Source organism: Schistocerca americana, chromosome 3 (genome assembly GCF_021461395.2).
Source record: "Schistocerca americana isolate TAMUIC-IGC-003095 chromosome 3, iqSchAmer2.1, whole genome shotgun sequence".
Taxonomy (NCBI): domain Eukaryota; kingdom Metazoa; phylum Arthropoda; class Insecta; order Orthoptera; family Acrididae; genus Schistocerca; species Schistocerca americana.
The window spans coordinates 35,386,429-35,413,500 of NC_060121.1; the positions used below are offsets into that span (position 1 = coordinate 35,386,429).

A 27,072-nucleotide genomic window follows, 5' to 3' on the forward strand; every position below is an offset into this window, starting at 1 on the left:
TTTCAATAACCCATATAGCAGTTTTTGATTCCCTTTGCTATCCTGTTCTAGTTTCTGGGTGAACATTTCCCAACTCTTCTACTTTTCTTCTTACACAATTCACTTTGCTTGGAGTTTCTTTTGTCGGTATTCCTACTTCAGTGTTGTCACCTTGTGTTCATCTTTTGGTGTCAGGCCCTGGTTACAATTTCTTTTTTCAAACTCCATGTTTTCCTTTGCCATATTACATTTTTTAATTGCATCTTTTACTCTATCATTCCACCAAATGGTTTCTTTGTCTTTCACTTTACCCTTTGTTTTGCCGCATATCTGCACGGCACTGTTAACTATTGATGTTTTAAAAAGGTTCCACTCTTCCTCTACTCTACCCCTTTCAGTTTTTGGCAATTTTTGTGCCACTAGATTTTGGAAACTTTTATATTTTCTTCTTCTTTCAACTTCCACTCCTTAATTTTTGGCTTTCTTTATACAGCATTCAAACTTTTCATCTTATAATTTTGATCAGCTACTAGTAACCTGTGGTCGCTATCCAAGTGCTCACTTGGTATGCCTTTAGCATCCCTTACTTTTCCTTCAATTAATTTGTCCATTAATATATAGTCTATAACTGTCTTAGATTTGCCATCCCAGCCACATCTAGTGATCTTATGGGTAGATTCCATATGCAAAGATTTAGAATTTCTTCACCCTCAACATTGCATCTTCCGTGTCCAAAATGGCCCCATCACCTCCTCATATCCATTTCTATCCGTGCCAATCTGAGTTTCAGATCCTCAATTATCATAATGTTATCTTCTCTTACTTGGTCTTCCAGTTCTTCAAGGAATTTTGTTCTCCCCCCCCCCCCCCTCCCCCCCTCTCACTGCACCCTTGCTGAGGTGCGTACACTGAATATAGTAAAACTATTCTTTCCCAAGTTCACTCTTGCACTAATTATCCTTTCACTTACAAAGCTCACATCTGTGACTGGGTCAATGTCGTTGTGAAACACAAACCTCACTCCATTTTTTGCCTAGATATTGTGACCCTGCCAGTATAATTTGTACCCACCTCTCAGCAATTTAGAGTTTTTCCCTTCCACTTGGTCTCACTCAATCCAAGGATATGAATCTTTCTCCTCTCCATCATGTCTACAATCTCTTCAGTCTTTCCTGTCAAGGTTATTACATTTCATGTTCTCACTCTCAACTTCTTTTTGTTGGGTTCTAATTTTCTGTTCTTGTTTAGTGTATCTTTTTGTGTTCCTTGGTTTTTCTTCAGGCTGTGAACAGCTGTTATTCGTTCCAAGGGAACAAGAAGTTATTAGGTATTTTTAATATATCCCTAGTAACAGCAATAACATGAGTAGTGTAAAACAGAGACAGAACACCAATATAAATCAAAAAAATAATAATTATTACAAAAAATTAAAAACATAAAATAAAACTAAAACTAACTTTAGGCAAAAACATAATTAGAAACCAACCTATATGAAAAAAATAATAATAAACAACTGAATTTCACACATCACTTATTTATAATTTATAATATTTATAATTTATACTATGTAAACATGTAACATCGCTGACCCACTGTTCCAACTGTTAGAAAAGTAGCGTATCAGGTAACATCTGAAATACATCTCCACTCTATAACTGAGAGAAAGTAATAATTCCAAAACAGACAGGATATGACAGCAACGATGTTACGTGTAAGGTAAAACACCTAATGATATATTAATTTTCAGATCATTGTTACAACAATTATATTAAGACCATCGCTTATCTATGTATTTACAGGCACTTGGTGATGGCAACTTACCGAAATGGGCTCATTGTGAACGAGATAAAATATAAACAACTTAAATACAGCAGTGAAGCTAGCTATTATTCATAAATAATTATGTTCTGTTATTAGCTCTAGAAGCCTGACTGTTTCTTTGATGTATTCATGTGGGAGTGTACTGTGTCTCTTAAGATTCTGTCCTATAACGTTTATTGTTTCAGTTATTGGTATATTGGAATACATATCCTCTACATCAAATGATAGGAGCGTGGCTGTGTCTGGAACTTATATCTTTTATGTACTGAATCAATTGGTGTTTCTTATAGTCCCTGTCTTCTTGTAATTTGTAGTTTTCTGATAAGATGGATCTTGCAAGTGGGTAAGTGGGAGCGTTTCTATACTTCACAATAGCTCTGACGGGGAGACCTTTCTTGTGTAGCCTTGGTTGGCATCGGATGGAAGGTGCACTGAGATTTGTTTGGATCAGTTTTCCTTTTTCATTGTTTTCTACTGTATGTTCAATGTCTTTCAGAGTGTTTCTCAGATTCATTTGGAATCTGTTTGTTGGATCCAATTTTAATTTTATAATTTTATTTTTTGTGATGAAATCTTCTGTCTTACTGATGTATTACTCTTTATCCATGAGAATCACTGTGTTTCCTTTATCTGCCTTTGTGGTGATGATGTTGTTTTCCTTTAGTTTCTTTCCAAGTTTTGTCAGTGTTATAGAATCTGTATTGTTTCAGTTTCTTCTGTTTTCTTTCATCTCTGTTATTATGTTTTTGATGTCATTACTGACTAGCTCTCTCATCAGACTAATGTTTACCTCATTTATTTCATTTCTGTTTTCCTGTGTGAGAATGCTTTCTGATTCAACAATGAGGTGTTCTATGTAATTTTCATCTAGGCATGTGCTGACATTGTGTTTCAGACCTTTTTGGGTAGTTTCATTTTTTCTGTATGCAAATTAGTCCCAGTGAGGTTGACCAGTATTGGATAGAACTGGTGCTTTTTGTTATACTGGGTGTCATGTGTGGCTGTGCTGGGTGTGTGTTTAGCTTTTAAATTTGCAATCTTTCTTTTGTGATTTTTTTCATTTTTCTGTCACTGCATATGTATGATTTTTAATCTCGCTAACAAGATGGGAGAAAACAGCGGTATTATTCAGAACACTCATAAGATTAAGATGTGCTTTATACAGGGTGATTCAAAAAGAATACCACAACTTTAGGAATTTAAAACTCTGCAACGACAAAAGGCAGAGCTAAGCACTATCTGTCGGCGAATTAAGGGAGCTATAAAGTTTCATTTAGTTGTACATTTGTTCGCTTGAGGCGCTGTTGACTAGGCGTCAGCGTCAGTTGATGCTAAGATGGCGACCGCTCAACAGAAAGCTTTTTGTGTTATTGAGTACGGCAGAAGTGAATCGACGACAGTTGTTCAGCGTGCATTTCGAACGAAGTATGGTGTTAAACCTCCTGATAGGTGGTGTATTAAACATTGGTATAAACAGTTTACAGAGAATGGGTGTTTGTGCAAAGGGAAAAGTTCTGGATGGCCGAGAATGAGTGATGAAAATGTAGCACGCATCCAGCAAGCATTTGTTCGCAGCCCAGGAAAATCGACTCGCAGAGTTAGCAGAGAGCTGCAAATTCCACAATCAACTGTATGGAGAGACCTACGAAAAAGGTTAGTTATGAAACCTTATCGTCTGAAATTGGTTCAAGCACTGTCTGCAGCTGATAAGATCAAAAGAATCGATTTCTGTGATTTTATCCTTGCTCAAATGGAAACAGATGAATCTTTCGTTTCAAAGATTGTGTTTAGTGATGAAGCAACTTTCCACACTAACGGGAAAGTCAACCGTCACAATGTCTGTATATGGGGCACTGAGAATCCGCGGGAAATAACTCGATATGAGCGTGACTCGCCTAAGGTGAATGTTTTCTGTGCCATTTCAGCCAATAAAGTTTTTGGTCCCTTTTTCTTCGAAGGTGCTACTGTAACTGGACTACAGTATCTGGAGATGTTAGAGAATTGGCTGTTCCCTTAGCTCGAACAAGAAGCACAACAATTCATATTTCAGCAGGATGGAGCGCCACCACATTGGCACTTATCTGTCCGTAACTACCTGAACGTCAAATACCCGAGGCGATGGATCGGCCGCCAGGCAGCCCGTGACAGAGCACTTCATCACTGGCCTCCAAGAAGCCCTGATCTTATCCCCTGCGATTTTTTCTTATGGGGGTATGTTAAGGATTTGGTGTTTCGGCCACCTCTCCCAGCCACCATTGATGATTTGAAACGAGAAATAACAGCAGCTATCCAAACTGTCACGCCTGATATGCTACAGAGACTGTGGGACGAGTTGGAGTATCGGGTTGATATTGCTCGTGTGTCTGAAGGGGGCCATATTGAACATCTCTGAACTTGTTTTTGAGTGAAAAAAAACCTTTTTAAATACTCTTTGTAATGATGTATAACAGAAGGTTATATTATGTTTCTTTCATTAAATACACATTTTTAAAGTTGTGGTATTCTTTTTGAATCACCCTGTATAGTTCCCAATTTAGGATTTGCTTTTTGGGATAAAAAGACTGGATTTCATTGTGTAGCCAAATTTTTTGAGTTATTTGTTTTGTTTTTTGTGCACTGGCAGAATTGTTTTTAACCTGTACATTAATATATTTAGGTATAATATTATTTGATCTGCAAGTATTGTTAAACTTTATATGTTGGGTAGTTTTATACAGATTGAGATGTATTAAGTTTTAAGAAGATTGCACAACTGTGTTCGTTACAAAAGGCTCAATTTGTGGCAGACAGGAGACTGGTTCTTCCATCATGACAACACACCTGCGCACAACTATCTCTGTTAGACAGTTTTTGCTTAAAAATGTTATGGTTCCGCTGCCACATACACCTTAATTGCCCGACCTGGCTCTGTGAGACTGTTTCTTATTTCCATGCATAAAATGGGGCATGAAAGACACTGATTTGGCAACACTGAAGAAGTCAAGAAAAAAATGAAGGAGGAGCAGTTAGCCATTTATGAAGATGAATACAAGAAATGTCTTGAACAGTGGAAGCACCGGTGGGACAAATGTATTAGTTGTAATGGTAAGTATTTTTAAGGGGATAAGGTTGTTTTGTAAACAATTAGAAAATATATTAACTTAAAAAGGGGTCCCCCCCCCCACCCCCTCGTACATAGCTGGAGACCATAATGCATGCCAAACCTCTATGCTAACACCATTATCGAGCAGCTGTTGTTGGGGTTGACGAAGATTACAAACAACCTGTCAGTTGGTATCTTAAAAGTGCATCGACCAACACTGACTGCAGGAAACTTTACAAGGCATACAAGTTTCTATTTTGGGGGCATATAATGCCTAAAAATGAACATGGTTACCGTAATTTGTCAATACCAAATGGTGTGGTTTAATACTCTCAAGGTAAAAGCTCTCAAGACAATAAATTATTAGACGATAAAAACTAGACAATGAGAAGGAAATCAAGTTACTCAAAAAAATAAACTTACGCTTTCTTCTGTCAGGCAACTTAGGCATAGGAAGGTTTCCATGTGGTGATGTATTTGCCAAACCCAAAACATCTGGTGGATCCATTGGATTACGTAAGTAGACTTCATCAATAGCTGCGGGGCTGCCCCAGGATTCTCCACATGGTGCACCGTGACCTACAGACAAGATGTATATGTGTGTGGTATGTGCATCACTCCTACCTAATGTAACAGCACTTTCCTACATGTCATTTCAGAAGAAAAGGAATAACCCAAGTACACTGTTTCTCATTCTAAGAATTACATAAAAAATAACTTAAATGTACTAACCACATTTCACGACAAAGATTACACATGTTCCAGGGGCAGAAGCCGAAATGCTCTCTCTCTCTCTCTCTCTCTCTCTCTCTCTCTCTCCTCCCCCCCCCCCCCCTCCATATTGTCTAGTCATACCTTTCCCTAAGGCCAGTAAATTGTATCATCCTTTTCACTTTTATCTGGGAATGAGCAATGAATGTATCTACAAAGACAAAAAAAATTTGGATTTTAAAGTTTTTACTTTAGAGTGACAATACAGACCGTTCAGTGTAAAATATTGTGACCAGAGGTAGAAGATGCATTCTGTGACTTCCTCAGCAGAGCATAGGGTAGAGAGCAGTTGCTATGTTACCCAACAGAGAGCAATGCAGCTGCAAAATATAATAAATACAGATTGCTTCCCAAGAATTCCAATGAGCAATCAAAAGTGAACTCCTTGAATGAATGGCACAAACAAAAGCAACATATGAGCGAGACAAATGGTGTTCTTCTATGTTGACCTCCTCCTCTCTCATATCTCCATGCACACCACTGTCCATATTAAACTTACCAACTACCAACAGTACCTGCATTTCAACAGCTGCCATCCGTTCCACACCAAAAAGTCCCACCCACACAGTCTGGCCACCCAAGGATGGTGTGTGTGTAGTGATGAGAACTCTTTGCTTAGTATGTTGAAGGACTTTGAAAGGTATTCACAGGCAGGCAGTATCACCCAGACCCGGCCCACGAATAGATTTCCCGTGTTTCAAAGGAGCCGCCCCCCCCCCCCCCCCCCCCCCCCCCCCCCCCCCGGCCAACCACCGCCACTTCATCATCAGAGCTTTAATTATCCATTTCATGCCCTGAAATAAGGGTCATCCTACCCAAGATCCTTCCCACTGTTCCTAAAGTGATGTTCCATCACCCACTGAACCTCCACATCTCAGTCCATCCCTATGCCACTACCAATCCCAACTCTTGCCATGACCTACCCAATACACCCAACCAGCAGTTCTTATTCCAGTCCTGTCAGAGATTTATCCTACCCAATCAACAGCTGGGTCATATTTGAAAAATAGTCATGTCACATACGGACTCTGCTGCAGTCTTTGCATAGCTTTCTATATTGGTATGACTACCAACCAGCAGTCTGCTAATGTTAAAAGCCACTGCCAAGCTGTTGCCAAAAGCAAAGTGGACCACCCTGTGGTACAATATGCTTGATTTAAATGGCTGCTTCACATCCCAGGACATTTGAATCCTTCCCTTCACCGAAACATTAAACAAATCAGTGTGTGTGTGTGTGTGTGTCATAGAGAGAGAGAGAGAGAGAGAGAGAGAGAGAGAGAGAGAGAGAGAGAGAGAGAGAGAGAGAGAGCGGGGGGGAGGGGGGGGGGAGAGGCAACTGAATGAACATCAAGAGCTCAGATGGGAAGCCAGTACTAACCAAACAAGGAAATGCTGAAAGGAATATAGAGGACTCAAAAACTGAAGTAAACCTGAACGGGAAGAGATTGGAGATATAGATATAAATGTGCAAACAGCATATGTACAAAATACACGGACTTAAAAAAATTGAAAAAACTTTTTAAAACACGTCCTACTATAATAAAATGTCATGTCGTTAATATATATAAAACAAAATTAGCATGTGCATGACAAACAAAAACATAATAATGTTGTACAAACTAGGTCACAGTACGAATGGAATCTACGTGAATGACACTACAGTTCATAGGAAACTGGGGTGCAGTTGTGAAGGGGAAAAACACACACAAACAGTACATGTATTAACAAGTAGCCAATAAGCAACTAAGTACAAACATAAAATAATATAGAAACAAACCTGGAATTACAAGGTGTAAGATTTTACAGTGATAAAGTAAAAATACATTAAGAACACAAATGTACATTTCTTTAAATTTATTAACAATGAATGGGATTAGTGACAACAAGCAATGCTGAAACGCCTTTATTCTAATTTTAGATAAGACAGTAAAGATATACCAAAGGGACAAGTTGCGGAGCTAACATAATTACAAAAAAATTATAAAATAACTAATGCAAATACACCAAAGGAACAAAACTAAGATGGGAGTAAGTTATCAGCAACCTTTGTTAATGTAGCCTCCATAGTGCAGCAGAGTTAAATACTGACCGCAGGAACACAATCAGCAGACTACCTCTCTTAACTCACAATATGCTGCGTCAAGAAAAGGAACATGAACTACTGTTCCCATCAGTTAACAAGAAACACACCATAATAACAGATATTTGACGTTCTAAAAGGAGGTTGACATGAGCAGCATAACCTAATAAAACAGACCTGGAATGCACTGTATACAAGGTTATGACCAGGGCAGGTGTACGTAATAAAGGTGTATGATGGTTAATGTAGGGCAGTGTCACAGAAAGCAAAGTAGCCATTGGGCACAAAATCGCTCTGTCCATTGAGCACTCTTTCTCGCTCTTGTTTCTTGCTCCCATAAATTTCAAGCTCCTCCAACAAATTTATAGCACAGCACTTTATATCTTTGTACAGGATCCACATGCTATTCTCAATGCTCCCTATACTGCAATCCATATCTACTAAATGTAATGCCATGGCAGTTTAGTTATGTGACTGTAAGTGCTCCTTAAAACTCACATTAAAAAAGGGGTCAATTCAGGCAATTAAGTACTTATCACTGTCATTGCAATCAATAACACGTACCCTTGTTGTTGTTGTGGTCTTCAGTACTGAGACTGGTTTGATACAGCTCTCCATGCTACTCTATCCTGTGCAAGCTTCTTCATCTCCCAGTACTTACTGCAACCTACATCCTTCTGAATCTGCTTAGTGTATACATCTACGATTTTTACCCTCCACGCTGCCCTCCAACGCTAAATTTGTGATCCCTTGATGCCTCAGAACATGTCCTACCAACCGGTTCCTTCTTCTTGTCAAGTTGTGCCACAAACTCTTCTTCTCCCCAATTCTCTTCAATATCTCCTCATTAGTTATGTGATCTACCCATCTAATCTTCAGCATTCTTCTGTAGCACCACATTTCAAAAGCTTCTATTCTCTTCTTGTCCAAACTATTTATAATCCATTTTCACTTCCATACATGGCTACACCTCATACAATTACGTTCAGAAACGACTTCCTGACATTTAAATCAATACTCGATGTTAACAAATTTCTCTTCTAAAGAAACGCTTTCCTTGCCATTGCCGGTCTACATTTTATATTCTCTTTACTGCGACCATCATCAGTTATTTTGGCCCCAAATAGCAAAATTCCATTACTACTTTAAGTGTCATTTCCTAATCTAAATCCCTCAGCATCACCCAACTTAATTCGACTACATTCCATTATCCTCATTTTGCTTTTGTTGACGTTCATCTTATATCCTCCTTTCAAGACACTGTCCATTCCGTTCAACTGCTCTTCCAAGTCCTTTGCTGTCTCTGACAGAATTACAGTGTCATCGGCGAACCTCAAAGATTTTATTTCTTCTCCATGGATTTTAATACCTACTCCGAATTTTTCTTTTGTTTCCTTTACTGCTTGTTCAATACACAGATTGAATAGCATTGGGGAGAGGCTACAATCCTGTCTCACTCCCTTCCCAACCACTGTTTCCCCTTTCATGTCCCTTGACTCTTACAACTGCCATCTGGTTTCTGTACAAATTGTAAACAACCTTTCGCTCCCTGTATTTCACCCCTGCCACCTTCAGAATTTGAAAGAGAGTATTCCAGTCAACATTATCAAGAGCTTCCTCTAAGTCTACAAATGCTAGAAACGTAGGTTTGCCTATCTTTAATCTTTCTTCTAAGATAAGTCGTAGAGTCAGTATTGCCTCCCGTCTTCCAATATTTCTACGGAATCCAAACTGATCTTCCCCAAGGTCGGCTTCTACCAGTTTTTCCATTCGTCTGTAAAGAATTCGCGTTAGTATTTTGCAGCTGTGACTTATTAAACTGATAGTTCGGTAATTTTCACATCTGTCAACACCTACTTTCTTTGGGATTGGAATTATTATATTCTTCTTGAAGTCTGAGGGTATTTCGCCTGTCTCATACATCTTGCTCACCAGATGGTAGAGTTTTGTCAGGACTGGCTCTCCCAAGGCCGTCAGTAGTTCTAATGGAATGTTGTCTAATCCCAGGGCCTTGTTTCGACTCAGGTATTTCAGTGCAATGTCAAACTCTTCACGCAGTATCGTATCTCCAATTTCATCTTCATCTACATCCTCTTCCTTTTCCATAATATTGTCCTCAAGTACATCGCCCTTATATACACCCTCTATATACTCCTTTCACCTTTCTACTTTTCCTTCTTTGCTTAGAACTGGGTTTCCATCTGAGCTCTTGATATTCATACAAGTGGTTCTCTTTTCTCCAAAAACCTCTTAAATTTTCTTGTAGGCAGTATCTATCTTACCCCTAGTGAGATAAGCCTCTACAGCCGTACACTTGTCCTCTAGCCATCCCTGCTTAGCCATTTTGCACTTCCTGTCGATCTCATTTTTGAGACGTTTGTATTCCTTTTTGCCTGCTTCATTTACTGCATTACTTCATTCACCCTAGAGCCATCAAATTTGTCATACAGTCTTCTCAAGCTATATTTTTCATGAAATTTTATATTGTTAATTGGAAATGATGTCTATCTTTTTATTTTCTAAAACCTTTTTCTAATTGCAGGGGCATATTGCTGTGAAGTTCCCCTGGAATGGTTTTCATTCTTTTGTTGTTACATCTATTTTCTGGATAAGTCTGTATTTTCATGTTGGTATTTTCTGTTCCTTTAGCTTTGAATACTGGCACACTTCATCATCGTGGTGAGGGGGAAGTACTGGAAAACGAGAGAAATAAAATGACTGGATGTGATGGTGGAATGACGGCTGTGTAGTGCTGGAGTGGGAACAGGGAAGAGGCTGGATGGGTGAGAACAGTGACTACCGTATTTACTCGAATCCAAGCCGCACTTTTTTTCCGGTTTTTGTAATCCAAAAAACCGCCTGCGGCTTAGAATCAAGTGCAAAGTAAGCAGAAGTTCTGAAAATTGGTAGGTGCCGCCACAACTAACTTCTGCCATCGAATATATGTAGCGCTACACAGGCATGCCTTGCAGGCACAAAGATAAATACTGGCGCCAAAACTTCTGCGCCAGTAAATAAATTTTAAAAAAGGTGGAACACGAGCTTTTTTCTCCGCCCCGAGTTTCAACCACCGCATTTTCACTTTCATACATTATCCAACGAAGTAAATACAAATTTCGTATTGTTCATCTTTGAATGTAGCAGCATTTCAGTGTACTACGAAAATCCGACTGGCAAGACTGTTTGGGATGTTTGTCAATATGGCCAACTCTTCGTTCTGAATTTTTTCCTACCTGTGAGAAGAGATGGTTGCTAATAGGAACTTTTATGAATTGTGCATCACATGCAGTATTCTCTTCACCATAAGAATAACACGAATATAAACATTTTGCCATGTATTGTTTCGTGTTTGCTGCTATCTCATTTAAATCCTGTCTGCCTAATAACCTTCGAAACTAGTGTGAGACAACAGCAAATGGGGGAAGAATATACATATCATGTCATGTTTATATTCGTATTATTCTTATGCCGGATAGTGATACAATCAGAAATGAACCACGGCAATTGATAGATTTTTAAATCTAAGATGACTAATTTCTATGCAGAATGTAATGTGCACGAGAAGCGTCTGCAAAGATCTTCAAACGGAGAAAAATTTTAGCTAAACTCTCGTTCAGAACATCTAACATACGCAGTCTATTATTTGGTTCTTGTTGATCATTATCAAAGAAAGCAGCAGTGTTAAGTAACAACAACAACTACCAGTCTCTTGCCATTGTTTCGCTAATGAGACACTTCCTCTATTTATTTTATTGTAAGCGGGGGTAGTGCGCACAAAAAGCAAGCCATGCCGCGAGCGGCAACAGGTCGTAAACACTCATTATCAGAATGCGTCAAACAATGCATGACACAGTACAATAATGCATTTTCAGCTTGGAGTGACGTAAACACCTATAACAAAGAGAACGGCGCTTATCAGATCAAAGAAAAATAAGCAATCGATTCAAACCAGACGAAGCACGTGAAAAAGGAAGGGTATCCGTATAAGTACGGACGGAGCGACTAGCGCATAGCAATGGCTACCTGGTAAAGCTTGACTGCTAAGCTTACGACTCGAACCAAACTACTGTAGCTGTATCGTCATTCATTCGACCTAAATTGTGTCTCATATTACAATAGACCAACTTTTTTTCGATTTGGAGGTGCGGCCTAACATTTTTCAGGTGCGGCTTAGATTCGAGTGCGACTTAGATTCGAGTAAATACGGTAACTAAGGGTGAGGCTTGGAGGGTTACAGGAATGTAGGATGTATTGCAAGGAAAGTTCCCATCTGCGCAATTCAGAGAAGTTAGTGTTGGTGAGAGGGTTCCATATGGCACAGGCTGTGAGTCAGTCATTGAAATGAAGGATGTCATGTTTGGCAGCGTGCTCAGTAACAGGGTGGTCCACTTGTTTCTTGGTCACGGCTTGTTGGTGGCCATTCATGCTGACAGACAGTTTGTTGGTTGTCATGCCCACATAGAATGCAGCACAGTGGTTGCAGCTTAGCATACACTGGTTTCACAAGTACCCCTGCCTTTGATGAGATAGGTGGTGTTAGTGACCGCACTGGAGTAGGTAGTGGTGTGAAGATGCATGGGATAGGTCTTGCATCTAGCTCTTTTACAGCGGTATGAGCCATGAAGTAAGGGGTTTAGGTTGGGAGCAGGGGTTGTGTAGGGATGGACGAGTATATCGTGTAGGTTCACTGGACAGCAGAATACCGCTGTGGCAAGTGTAGTAAGGATAGTGGGCAGGACATTTCCCTTTTCAGAACACGGCAAGAGGCAGTTGAAAACCTGGTGGAGAATGTAAATCGATTGCTCCACTCCTGGGTGGTACTGAGTTATGAGAAAAACGCTCGTCTCTGGCCGAACGGTGGGACTTCGGGAGGTGGTGGGAGACTGGAAAGATAAGGCACAGGAGATTTGTTTTTGTACAAGGTTGAGAGAATAACTACCGTCTGTGAAAGCTTCAGTGAGGCCCTCGGTATGTTTCGAAAGGGACCGCTCGTCACTGCAGATGTGACAACCACTGGCGCCTAGGCTTCATGGAAGGGAGTTCTTGATATGGAACACGTGGCAGCTGACTAAGTGGAGGTATTCCTGGTGGTTAGTAGGTTTGATATGGGCAGAGGTACTGATGTAGCCATATCTGAGGTGGAGGTCAACATCTAGGAAGGTGGCTTGTTGGATTGAATAGGTCCAGGTGAAGCAAACGGCAGAGAATTTCTGGAGGAATTTGGATAGGGTGTCCTCAACCTCGATCCAGATCACAAAGATGTCATCAATGGATCTGAACCAGGTGAGGGGTTTCGGATTCTGGGTGGTTAGGAAGGATTTCTCTAGATGGCCCATGAATAGACCAGCATAGGATGGTGCCATGTAGGTGCCCATAGCAGTACCCAGATTCGTTTGTAGGTAATGCCTTCAAAGGAGAAGTAATTGTGGATGGGGATATAGTTGGTCATGGCAACTAGGAAGGAGGTTGTCGGCTTGGAATCTGCCAGGCATTGCAAAAGGTAGTGCTCAATAGCAGTAAGGCCATGGGCATTAGGAATATTAGTGTAAAGGGAGGGGTCATCAATAATGACGAGCAGAACACCATGTGGTAAAGGGACAGGGACAGGGACTGTGGAGAGATGGAGGAGGAAACGGTTGATATCTTTTATACAGGAGGGTAGGTTCCGGATAATAGATTGAAGGCGTTGGTCTACAACAACACAGATTCGCTCAGTGGGGTCACAGTAATTGGCCACATTGGAGCATCCTGGGTGGTTGGGTTTACGGTTCTGGAATGGGACTGAGGATTTGAGAAGTGACTGGAGATATTAGTGTATTTCTGGAATGGAGTCACTGTGGCAAGTTTTGGAGGTCAAAGTATCTGACAGCTGGCGGAATCCTTCTGCCAGGTAATCCTTTTTGTTCAAAACAATTGTGGAGTGTTTGTCCGCAGGTTGGATTATAAGGTGGGGATCAGTTTTTAGATGGTCGGCTGTGGTTTTTTCTGTAGATATAAAGTTAGTTTGAACGTTGAGGAGTTTGAGGAATGATGGTGAAATAAGGTTCGAGATTAAGAAATTTTGGAAAGTTAACAGAAGGTGATTTGGGGGCACTGGGAGTGTATCATGGTTGGATGGAGGAGTGAACAGAGTTAGGCAGGGTCCAATATTGGGCTCTGCTTGAATCTGATTGGTAGGGTTGCTGGCAAAAAAGTGTTTCCACTGTAGGGACTGTGAGAAGGAGAGAAAGTCTTTAACAAGTCCTGCATGATTGAATTTGCGAGTGGGGCAAAAGGTGAAGCTTTGGAAAGAACTGATATTTCTGTGGGGCTAAGACTTCTGGAGGTAAGGATCATGAGTGTGTTACGGGTCTGTTTGGATTCTGGATTCTGTGTGGTGATGGAAGAGAGTTTTGGAGGGTGAGGTACGTGTAGTAGGTCTATGAGACAGGATTTGTCAGCTATGAGGGGATGTGGGAGAGGTTTGCAGCTGGTTGCAGAGTTGGTAGACAGTGGGACTCCAGTATGGGAGTATGAGTGAGCAGGGTGGATAGATTTCTGATGTGGCATTGTGCATGTTGCTCTAGTTCCTGGAAGAAAGTAGAATTATGTCTGAAAAATTACACAAAAATACACCCAAATAAGTGTGAAACGTACAAATAGGATGGATGCACAGGGTGGGAAAAAAAAAGAGATGCAATCAGAGGAAGGCGACGACAATGGAAGGCGAAAACTCACTAAAACTAGCGAGAAGTCACAAAGGTCAAAGTAGAGAATAACTAATCATTAATAAGTATATGGATATTACTGTGGGTAGCAGGACTGAGGGCTGATAAGCGTAAAGAAGGTGGACGGCAGATGTGTTTGGATGAGATGGACTTAGCAGGTGCGAACAGGGATCGAACGGAGAACGTGTGGAGGGTGGGGAGAGGTTTGTAGTTAGAGATGTAAGATCATGTGGCACCGGACAAGTGCGGGAGATAACACACAAAAATACGGGAACTGACACAGGGAGTATGATCAGTTTGAAGGTATAGGCTTAATTATATCGGCAGGAGTAATGTGGGACATAAGATGCTGCACCAACAATCAGCGTGGTCTTGAGGTCGTCTGTTGCGCACGGCCGAGTCAGTTGATAGTGTGTGGCTCATAAGTAGAGCGTGCAGTGCGGTTCGTAAGGCAACAAGAGGGACACAGGAAAGAAAAGAAAGAAGGATGCACTTTCAGTATAGCGATGCAAAAGATAGTAGTTACAAAGGAAAACAGCACAGGGTTAGGTTCAAAGGAAAGCCAGCAGGCAAAAATCAAGCGATGGGAAAACCATGATGGAATGTAACAATACCAGAGGAGGAAAGTTGCTACTCACCATATAGCGGAGATGCTGAGTCGCGATAGGCACAATAAAAAGATTCAAACGAACATAGCTTTCAGCCATTAAGGCCTTTGTCAGCAGTAGACACACATCCACAAGCGCGCGCGCGCACACACACACACACACACACACACACACACACACACACACACACACACATGCAAACCATCTTGCACATACGTCTGCAGTCTCAGAGAGCTGAAACTACACTGCGAGCAGCAGCACCAGTGCATGATGAGAGTGGCGACTTGGTGGGAGTAAGGAGGAGGCTGGAATGGGGAAGGGGAGGGGAGGGATAGTATGGTGAGAGTGGCAGAGAGTGAAGTGTTGCAGTTTAGACGGAGGGCAGGACAGAAGGTGCAGAGGGGGGAGTGGGTAAGTAGCAGAGAGGAGAGAAATGAAAATAAAAATAAATTAAAAGACTGGGTGTGGCGGTGAAATGACGGCTGTGTAGTGCTATAATGGGAACAGGGAGGGGGCTGGATGGGTGAGGACAGTGACTAACAAAGGTTGAGGCCAGGAGGGTTACAGGAACGTAGGATGTATTGCAGGGAAAGTTCCCACCTGCGCAATTCAGAAAAGCTGGTGTTGGTGGGAAGGATCCATATGGCACAGGCTGTAAAGCAGTCATTGAGATAAGGGGTATCACGTTTGGCAGCGTGTTCAACAACAGGGTGGTCCACTTGTTTCTTGGCCACAGTTTGTCGGTGACCATTCATGCAGAGAGACAGCTTGTTGGTTGTCATTCCTACATAGAATGCAGCACAGAGTTTGCAACTTAGCTTGTAAATCACATGACTGGTTTCAAGGTAACCCTGCCTTTGATGGGATAGGTGGTGTTAGTGACCAGACTGGGGTAGGTGGTGGTAGGAGGATGTATGGGACAGGTCTTGCATCTAGGTCTATTACAGGGGTATGAGCCATGAGGTACGGGATTGGGAGCAGGTGTTGTGTAAGGATGCACGAGTATGTTGTATAGGTTCGGTGCACAGTGGAATACCACTGTAGGACGGGTGGGAAGAACTGTGGGTAGGACATTTCTCATTTCAGGGCATGACGAGAGGTAATCGAAACCCTGGCGGAGAATGTAATTCAGTTGCTTCAGTCCCAGATGGTACTGAGTTACGAGGGGAATGCTCCTCTGTGGTCAGACAGTGGGACTTTGGGAGGTGGTGGGAGACTGGAAAGATAAGGCATGGCAGATTTGTTTTTGTACAAGGATGGGAGGGTAATTACCGTCCGTGAAGGCTTCTGTGAGACCCTCAGTATATTTAGAGAGGGACTGCTCATCACTGCAGATGCGACGACCATGGGTGGCTAGGCTGTACGGGAGGGATTTCTTGGTATGGAATGGGTGGCAGCTGTCGAAGTGGACGTATTGCTGGTGGTTAATATGTTTGATATGGACTGATGTAGCCATCTCTGAGGTGAAGGTCAACATCTAGGAAGGTGGCTTGATATGGATGGAGATACTGATGTAGCCATCTCTGAGGTGACGGTCAACATCTAGGAAGGTGGCTTGTTGGGTTGAGTAGGTCTAGGTAAAGCAAATGGGGGAGAAGTAGTTGAGGTTCTGGAGGAATGTGAATAAGGTGTCCTCGCCTTCAATCCAGATAGCAAATATGTCATCAATGAATCTGACCCAGGTGAGGGGCTTATGATTCTAGGTTTTTAGGAAGGATTCCTCTAAATGGCCCATGAATAGGTTGGCATAGCATGGTGCTATGCGGGTGCCCATAGCTGTACCGCAGATTTGTTTGTACGTAATGCCTTCAAAGGAGAAGTAATTGTGGGTGAGGATATAGTTGGTCATGGGGACTAGGAAGGAGGTTGTTGGGTGAAATCCATGGGGCATCTGGGAAGATAGTGTTCGATAGCAGTAAGGCCATGGGCATTAGGAATGTTAGTGTACAGGAGGTGGCATCAATAGTGACGAGCAGGGCACCGTGTGGTAAAGGGAAAGAAACTGGCGAGTCGGTCGAGGAAATGGTTGGTATCTTTTATATAGGAGGATAGCTTCCGGGTAATAGGTTGAAGGTTTTGGTCTACGAGAGCAGAGATTCTCTCCATGGGGGCACAGTAACCGGCCACAATGGGACGTCGTGGGTGGTTGGGTTTATGGACTTTAGGAAGCATGTAGAAGGTGGGACTGCGGGGACTGGTAGGTGTAAGTAGAGAGATGGATTCTGGGGAGAGGTTCTGGGATGGGCCTAAGGATATGAGTAATAACTGGAGATCCTTTTGGATTGCTTGAACAGGATCACTGTGGCATGGTTTGTAGATGGAAGTATCTGACAGCTGATGGAGTCCTTCTGCCACATAATCCTTGCAGTTCAAAACAATGGTGGTGGAGCCTTTGTCTGCAGGCAGGATTATAAGATCAGGATTAGTTTTTAGATGGTGGACTGCGGTTCTTTCTATGGACGTAAGGTTAGTATGCATGTTGAGGGATTTGGGGAATGATGGTGAGGCAAGGTTCGAGGATAAGAAATTTTGGAAAGTTAACAGAGGGTGGTTTGGAAGCAGTGGGGGTGGATCACGGTTGGATGGAGGAGGTTCAATATTGGTCTTTGGTTGAGTCTGATTGGTCGGGTTGGTGGCGAAAAAGTGTTTCCACTGTATGGACTGGGAGAAGGAGAGAAGGTCTTCAATTAATCCTGTATGGTTGAATTTGGGAGTGGGGCAAAAGGAGAGGCCTTTGGAAAGGACTGATATTTCTGGGGGATTAAGGATCCTGGAGGAAAGGTTCATGACTGTGTTGCGGGTCTGTTTAGGTTTTGGGTTTGTGTGGTGGTGGGGTAAGGGTTTGTCAACTATGAGGGGTTGTGGGGAGGTTTAGAGGTGGTTGTATAAGTGGTGGACAGCGGTACTCTGAGACGGGAGTGGGAAGTGAGCAGGATGGAGAGCTTTTCGAGGTGGCATTGTGCATGTTGCTCAAGTTCCTGCAGGCCAAGGGTTTCAATGTGTGTTGTGAGTTCCAGGAATTTGGGCTTAAATAGCAGGAGAAATTTGCGGTTGTGGAGAAGGTACTGCGAGGAGGATTGGGCTTGGTTGACATGGTTTTGCAGGACTATGTTGGTGAGAGCTAAGAATTGGCGGAATCTGAACAGGTGGAGGTGATTGTGGAAGGAGGGGTGGCAACCAGAGATGGGTAATTTGATGGTAAGGCTATTACGGGGGGATTTCATGAGACAAGCAACAACGCAGGAACAGTATGCGGGACTGGGATCTGGCTAAGGATAGGAAACTTTTCTGTATTGATGCAGATGGAAGGAGCAAGGATCCATGGTGGTGCAAAAATTCAAAAAATTATGTAAGAAAGTAAAATTACGTCCGAGAAACTATGCAAAAATACACCCAAAATATACATGTGAAAAGTACGAAAAGGATACACAGGAGGACGGAGGGGGGGGGATGCAATCTGAGGAAGATGACGATAGTGGAAGGCGAACACACACTAAAATTGGTGAGAAGTCAGAAAGGTCAAAGTAGAGAATAACTAATCATTAATAAATATATGGATATTACTGTGGGTAGCAAGTTTGAGGGCGGATAAGCGTAAAGAAGGGGGATGGAAGATGTGACTGGATGAGGTGGATTTAGTGAGTGCCAACAGGGATCGAACATAGAACGGGTGGGGGGTGGGGAGGGGTTTGTAGTTAGAGATGTAAGATCATTTTGGCACCGGAAAAGTGTGGGAGATAACACGCAAAAATACGGGAACTGACACAGGAAGTGTGATCAGTTTGAAGGTATAGGCTTAATTATATCGGCGGGAGTAATGTGGGACATAAGATGCTGCACCAACAATCAGCGTGGTCTTGAGGTCGTCTGTTGCGCACGGCCGAGTCAGTTGATAGTGTGTGGCTCATAAGTAGAGCGTGCAGTGCGGTTCATAAGGCAACAAGAGGGACACAGGAAAGAAAAGAAAGAAGGATGCACTTTCAGTATAACGATGCAAAAGAAAGTAGTTACAAAGGAAAACACCACAGGGTTAGGTTCAAAGGAAAGCCAGCAAGCAAAAATCAAACAATGGGAAAACCATGATGGAATGTAACAATACCAGAGAAGGAAAGTTGCTACTCACCATATAGCGGAGATGCTGAGTCGCGATAGGCACAGTACAAAGATTCACACAATCATAGCCTTTGTCAGCAGTAGACACACACACACACACACACACACACATACACACACACAAACACAAACACAAACACAACTTGCACACACGTCTGAAGTCTCAGATTGCTGAAACTGCAGGACTAGTTAAAGAACTCTCCTTATCCCGGTCCCTATAGTGGAAACACTTTTTTGCCACCAAGCCGACCAATCAGACTCAACCAAAGACCAATACTGAACCTTGGCTAACTCAGTTCACTCCTCCATCCAACCATGATCCACCCCCCTACCTCCAAACCACCCCCTGCTAACTTTCCAGAATTTCTTATCCTCGAACCTTGCCCCACCATCATTTCCCAAATCCCTCAACGTGCATACTAACCTTACAACTGCAGAAAGAACTGCTGTCCAGTATCTAAAAACTGATCCTGATCTTATAATCCTACCTACCGACAAAGGCTCCAACACCGTTGTTTTGAACCGCAAGGATTACATGGCAGAAGGAATCTGTCAGCTGTCAGATACTTCCACCTAAAAACCATGCCACAGTGATCCCATTCCAGCAATCCAACAGAATTTCCAGTCATTACTCAAATCCTTAGGCCCATCCCAGAACCTCTCCCCAGAGTCCATCTCTCTACTTACATCTACCACTCCCTGCAGTCCCACCTTCCATATGCTTCTTAAAGTCCATAAACCCAACCACTCAGGACGCCCCATTGTGATCAGTTACTGTGCCCCCACAGAGAGAGTCTCTGCTCTCGTAGAACAACACTTCAACCTATTACCCGGAACCTATCCTCCTATATAAAAAATACCAGCCCCGACTCTCCACAGTTCCTTTCCCTTTACCACATGGTCACACAAGTTACACACTCTTTTGCTTAAATTATTAATTACTTTTTATTTACCTTGTTGTATTATGTTTCTGCAATGTGCTTAAACAAATGAATATATAATTTTAAAATCAACCAATGAACGTATTTTTCAATGTGGCTGTCTGCAAGCCAGTGTGTCATTTTATATATTCTATGGACTATAAAACGCTACCGACTATAAGACTTAATTTTTCAGCATTTTTTTTAAAGAAAAACACATTTTTATGATTTTCATTACTGGACTGCAACGCCAGACAAGAAAAAGTTTATAAAACCGAACAGAGCTTTAAAATCCCTGAAAATCATCATCTGAATTTCTTCTTCCCCTTCTTCTTCTTCTTCTTTTTCTTCTTCCTCCTCTTCATTGTCATTGTTGTCCACTTCATACATAAGACGGTCTTCATTGCCATCGAGAGCATTACTTACACCACACTTCTAGAAGATTCAACAATAATGTCTTCTCTCATTCTAGGCCATGATTATTTTACACACTGACATACTTATTTGACAGTAGTTCATTTTAAGGCTCCCTTCAGCGTGAATTCATGTTGGGTTTAATTTATCATCCGTCTGCTCCATTCCTCTCTCATATACATTTAAATGGTTTACTTATCAAGACATGAAGAGTTTGCAGTTATGAAGTAAGTCCTTCTGGAATAACAGCAAGCTCTGTATTTCCCTGTCCCAATTTCACTTTCACAAAATTTTTCAAATAATTAATAAACTAATTCAATAAAAGAAAAGAACTCTTCTTCAATTAAGAACTTTCCCTTCTCTTTTCATACTCTGTTAATCCATAATTTCATACCAGCCTTGTCCATACAGCACTTGTCATGGACGTGAACACCACCACATGGCAGTATTTCAGAAGATTTTGGCATTGCTTTGCACTTGAAAATGATCATTGGATTAAGTTTAGTACTGTCAGTACAACATGAAAGGACAACAGTGTACAATTTTTTTTCATGTCCATTTGTTTTAATAGTTACAGTTTTAGCACATGGCAACAGTTCTGTTACTCATCATCATCATCATTTAAGACTGATTATGCCTTTCAGCATTCAGTCTGGAGCATAGCCTCCTTATAAAATTCCTCCATGATCCCTTATTCAGTGCTAACATTGGTGCCTCTTCTGATGTTAAACCTATTACTTCAAAATCATTCTTAACCGAATCCAGGTACCTTCTCCTTGGTCTGCCCCGACTCCTCCTACCCTCTACTGCTGAACCAATGAGTCTCTTGGGTAACCTTGCTTCTCCCATGCGTGTAACATGACCCCACCATCTAAGCCTGTTCGCCCTGACTGCTACATCTATAGAGTTCATTCCCAGTTTTTCTTTGATTTCCTCATTGTGGACACCCTCCTGCCATTGTTCCCATCTACTAGTACCTGCAATCATCCTAGCTACTTTCATATCCGTAACCTCAACCTTATGGATAAGGTAACCTGAATCCACCTAGCTTTCGCTCCCATACAACAAAGTTGGTCGAAAGATTGAATGGTGCACTGATAACTTAGTCTTGGTACTGACTTCCTTCTTGCAGAAGAGAGTAGATTGTAGCTGAGCGCTCACTGCATTAGCTTTGCTACACCTCGCTTCCAGTTCTTTCACTATGTTGCCATCCTGTGAGAATATGCATCCTAAGTACTTGAAACTGTCCACCTGTTCTAACTTTGTTTCTCCTATTTGACACTCAATCCGTTTATATCTATTTCCCACTGACATTACTTTTGTTTTGGAGATGCTAATCTTCATACCATAGTCCTTACATTTCTGATCTAGCTCTGAAATATTACTTTGCAAACTTTCAATAGAATCTGTCATCACAACTAAGTCATCCGCATATGCAAGACTGCTTATTTTGTGTTCACCTATCTTAATCTCACCCAGCCAGTCTATTGTTTTCAACATATGATCCATAAATAATATGAACAACAGTGGAGACAGGTTGCAGCATTGTCTTACCCCTGAAACTACTCTGAACCATGAACTCAATTTACCGTCAATTCTAACTGCTGCCTGACTATCCATGTAAAGACCTTTAATTGCTTGCAAAAGTTTGTCTCCTATTCCATAATCTCGTAGAACAGACAATAACTTCCTCCTAGGAACCCGGTCATATGCCTTTTCTAGATCTATAAAGCATAGATACAATTCCCTGTTCCACTCATAACACTTCTCCATTATTTGCCGTAAGCTAAAGATCTGGTCCTGACAACCTCTAAGAGGCCTAAACCCACACTGATTTTCATCCAATTGGTCCTCAACTAATACTCGCACTTTCCTTTCAACAATACCTGTGAAGATTTTACCCACAATACTGATTAAAGAGATACCTCTGTAGTTGTTACAATCTTCTCTGTTTCCATGTGTAAAGATTGGTGTGATTATTGCTTTTGTCCAGTCTGATGGAAGCTGTCCCAACTCCCAGGCCATTTCAGTTATCCTGTGTAGCCATTTAAGACCTGACATTCCACTGTATTTGACGAGTTCCGACTTAATTTCATCCACCCCTGCTGCTTTATTGCACTGCAATCTATTGACCATTTTCTCCACTTCCTCAAATGTGATCCCATTTCCATCATCATTCCTATCCCATTCTACCCCGAAATCTGAAACATTACTGATCGTATTTTCACCTACATTGAGCAACTCTTCAAAATATTCCCTCCATCTGCCCAAGGCATCCACAGGATTCACCAGCAGTTTTCCTGACCTGTCCAAAATACTTGTCATTTCCTTTTTACCTCCCTTTCGAAGACTGCTAATTACACTCCAGAATGGTTTTCCAGCGGCTTGACCCATAATCTCCAACCTGTTTCCAAAGTCTTCCCAAGATTTCTTCTTGGATGCTGTAATTATCTGTTTGGTTTTGTTTCTTTCTTAAACATAACTTTCTCTGTCTACCTGAGTTCTAGTATGTAGCCATTTTTGATATGCCTTCTTTTTCCTTTTACAGGCTCCCTTGACTGTGTCATTCCACCAAGCTGTTTGCTTCATCCTACTTTTACACACTACTGTTCCAAGACGTTCTTTGACCACTTCTAGTACTGTGTCCCTGACCTTGTCCATTCCTTTTCCAGTGACTGCAATTGACTACATTCAACTAACTGGTACCTTTCTGAGATCACTGTTTTGTACTTGTGTCTGATTTCCTTATCCTGAAGATTCTCCACTCTTATCCTCCTACACATGGACCTGACCTCCTGCACTTTCGACCTCACAATACCAATTTCACTGCAGATTAAATAGTGATCAGTGTCATCAAAGAATCCCCTGAATACACGTGTGTCCCTCACAGCCTTCCTGAATTCCTGATCTGTTATTATGTAGTCAATGATAGATCTGGTTCCCCTGCCTTCGCAAGTATACCGATGAATGTTCGTATGTTTAAAAAAGGAGTTTGTGGTTACTAAGCCCATACCGGCACAGAAATCCAAGAGCTGTTTCCCGTTCCTATTGGCCTCCATATCCACTCCAAATTTACCTATAACCTTTTCATAGCCTTCTGTTCGATTTCCAATCCTGGCGCTAAAATCACCCATGAGCAGAACACTGTCCTTGTCCTTTACTCTAACAACTACACCACTGAGTGCCTCATAAAAACTATCCATCTTATCTTGATCTGTCCCTTCACAATGCGAATATACTGACACAATCCTAATTTTCTTGCTAGACACTGTCAAATCTATCCACATCAGCCGTTCGTTTACATACCTTATTGCAACTACGCTGGGTTCCATTTCTTTCCTGATGAAAAGCCCTACACCCCATTGTGCTATTCCTGCTTTGACTCCTGACAGGTACACCTTGTATTCTCCCACTTCCTCTTCTTTCTCACCCCTTACCCGAATGTCACTAACAGCTAAAACGTCCAGTCCCATCTTACTTGCAGCCTCTGCCAGCTCTACCTTCTTCCCAGAGTAGCCCCCATTGATATTAATAGCTCCCCATCTCATTGCCATTTGTTTGCCAAGTCGTATCTTAGGAGTCCCTGGTTTGTCAGTTAGAGGTGGGACTCCGTCACCTCCAAAGGTCCGAGGCATTTTGCTCTGATTGTTGGCAGCATCATATTTAAAGTACCAGGGAAGCAGGTTGCTAGCCTTACTTGCCCTGAGGCCCATTGGGTTTTACCCCTAACGGTTGAGGGACTAACCAGTGGATTTGGTAGTCTTTGCCGTATGAGCACAAAGGTGACCACGACTCAGAATATGTCCGAGATGCCCAGCCTTATTCCAAAGTAACTGGTATCCCGACTGTCAGGACCACTTACTTGGCCACTCATATGTTGCCCGTGGTTCATGAACTAGGACATGACTACAGGAACCCACACCATGAACCACAGTTCTGTTACTCAACACATCAAATGTCACAGGAGTTTTGTCCAAGTTTCCTGTTTGTTGAATAATAAAGCAATGGAAAGATAATATTTTCTCTTCATACTCTTGTGGAATTTTCTGAGATATTTTGGTTTCGGTTTGTAAGCATGATCCTTCATAAACTTGTAGCACCAACAAATTCCACCCTCTAAGTCTGTCAAATTCCACTGTAGTGCTAACTTAAGAGCGTATATTTGAATCATTTTTGTATTAATTTCAATGCCATTTTGATGGTGTCCATGAATTCATTTCAATACATTATATTCTAGTTTTGGCCTGTATACATTCAGTCTTCTGTCCGCACATTCAGTCTTCCCCATTTTTTTCATTTCCTCTTCACCTGCCCGCCAATCGCAAATTGTTTTTTCCATTGGTGGAGGACCGAAATGCCGCTCAGCAATTCTGTTTCCATGTTGTTCTGGATATGCTAATTACTTTCAACTTACAACCCACATCATTTTATTTTTTCCATTACAAAACTAGCCGCTAGCAAAATATTATGCTGTTACCAATAACAAAAATCACTTTCAGTTCAAGTTCACTGGCACCAAAGAATCTACTCACCAAGTGGTGGCAGAAAACACACATAAAAGGAGGATAGTTTTTCTGTTGGTGGAGTACCGAAATGCCACTTTTGGAACCAGCGGCTTCATCTTCCAGCAGAAGGGTTGAAGGAGAATGAAGAGGGGTGAAAGTAAAGGACTGGAGAGGTCTGGGAAAGGGGGTAAATTTCAGAAAAGTCACTCAGAACCGATGGGCAGGGGGGCTTACCGGACAGGATGAGAAGGACAGACTCCAGTCCTTTTTCTCTTCCTTCCCCTTCAACCATTCTGTCTGAAGAAGGAGCCACTGGCTCCAAAAGCTTGCCTCATTATAACAAAAGCTTGCCTAATTATAACATTCTTTTGTGTGTGTGTGTGTGTGGGGGGGGGGGGGGGGGGGGGGGGGCATGTGCACACTGCCACCCTTGGCAAATAGATTTTTTTATCCATCCTATTACATTAATCGTCAAAAATTGGTTGTTTTCGTTTTCATATGGTATATTGTATAATTTACGAAATTTAGAACTGAATATAAATTCAAGCAGAAACGGGTTAACGTGCTGAATCCATGAAGATGGATAATAAAGGAAGGGAAAATGACGATGATGACTTTTTATCAATCAATAATTGGTTGGGGGAGGGGGGTGGGAGATCAAGAGGGTTGTCTTATTTATATTTAAGGCCGTCATACTTGAGAAAATGCAGTATGTATGCAATTGTGACAGGAGACTAACTAAATAATAAAATGTAGTAGCTAGTCCTTCATGCCAACACAATGTTGGAACTACATAAAAACTACTGATGAAACAATAGCTAGGAGGATTGTGATACAAGAGATTAAAATACATCATTAAACTAGTATGGACATTTAGTGAGACTGCCAGATTATCAGTGACCAAAGAAAATTTCTGAATGGAAACCACCGGGCAATCAAACACAGCTCTTGGAAAGACCATATTAGCTAAATAATGGAGCTGTGTGGTGTATGCAAGGAGATGCTATGAATAGGCAAGTTTGGAAGAAGAAATGAAATACAGCAACATTGCCCTTAACGAATTTTTGTATTAATTAATATCATACAATAACAACAACAACAACAATAATAATAATAATAATAATAATAATAATAATAACAATAATTTAAACATTTCTCCAGTATTCTGCTTTTTTAAGCACCCTTTCAGCTGTGCTGTCAGAGTGATGCAACAGTTTTCTGTAGCAACACAAACATCCCTGTAAGCCAGCAACTGGTTTCATGTTCACAGTATATAAATCCTAGGACCTAAGTATTGTAATTTCTCTGGAAACATTAAACAGATGTTGAAGTGTGAAATGCTGCTGAATTCACCTTTTTTGAACTATAATAATGTGGCAACTCCGCTTGTAGCAGCGGAAGACGGGCTGTGCAGATCAAAAACCAGCAATTAGCGAAGTGCCTATCAGCCGAGGTACCACTGCATCTAGCCAGCACCCTCACTGGTCACTTCAGCTGGACGTAGTGCTTACACTGTGACACTTTCCGGATGCTACGCACGCCGCATCATCACTCGACCACTCTCTTCGCCCACTTCAATGAGACAACATCTCCCAGCCATGCTTGTGGCAGCTTGTCTCATGCAACACCACATGGCTCGAACCATCACCTGCTGCACCCTCCCGGAGCATGCACGGATAGCAAGATTTTGCTTCCTGTGACTGTATGTGTACAAAGCCTTATGCCAGACACCTGGTTCGTCCCTCCTGTGTCAGCACCTGGAATACTACGTGAAATGTGGTGTACTTAGTGTGGTGAAGTGCAGTGTGCACCAGAATACCAGGCCTGTTTATTACTATTTCATCTCCAGTTGTTTTGGCACCCCTTTACCGTCAAGCACATCACTGGAAAGAGTTCTCACTCCAACCATGCTGGCGCCCTTGACTACCACGCAAGTCTGTCTCATTTTCAAACTTCCTCCCTTCCTTTCCTGTTGATTCGTGAGACCTGCACAAGGACTGCATTCCAGCAAAACCTGGCTTTGATGTACTCCTTCGCGGCATTTTTCTTATCGTGCTGTCAGATGACTCTGT

General features: G+C 41.8%; 1 protein-coding gene across 3 annotated transcripts in view; it reads right to left on the bottom strand.

Moving 5' to 3' along the window:
• LOC124605189 (activated Cdc42 kinase Ack) overlaps window positions 1-27,072 on the bottom strand; it is a 509,613-nt gene that overhangs the window by 187,817 nt on the left and 294,724 nt on the right. For all 3 annotated transcript variants that reach the window (XM_047136704.1, XM_047136705.1, XM_047136706.1), the window contains one exon: window positions 5,306-5,461. In XM_047136704.1, the coding sequence (XP_046992660.1) occupies window positions 5,306-5,461 (156 nt within the window). The remainder of the gene's footprint in view (window positions 1-5,305; window positions 5,462-27,072) is intronic.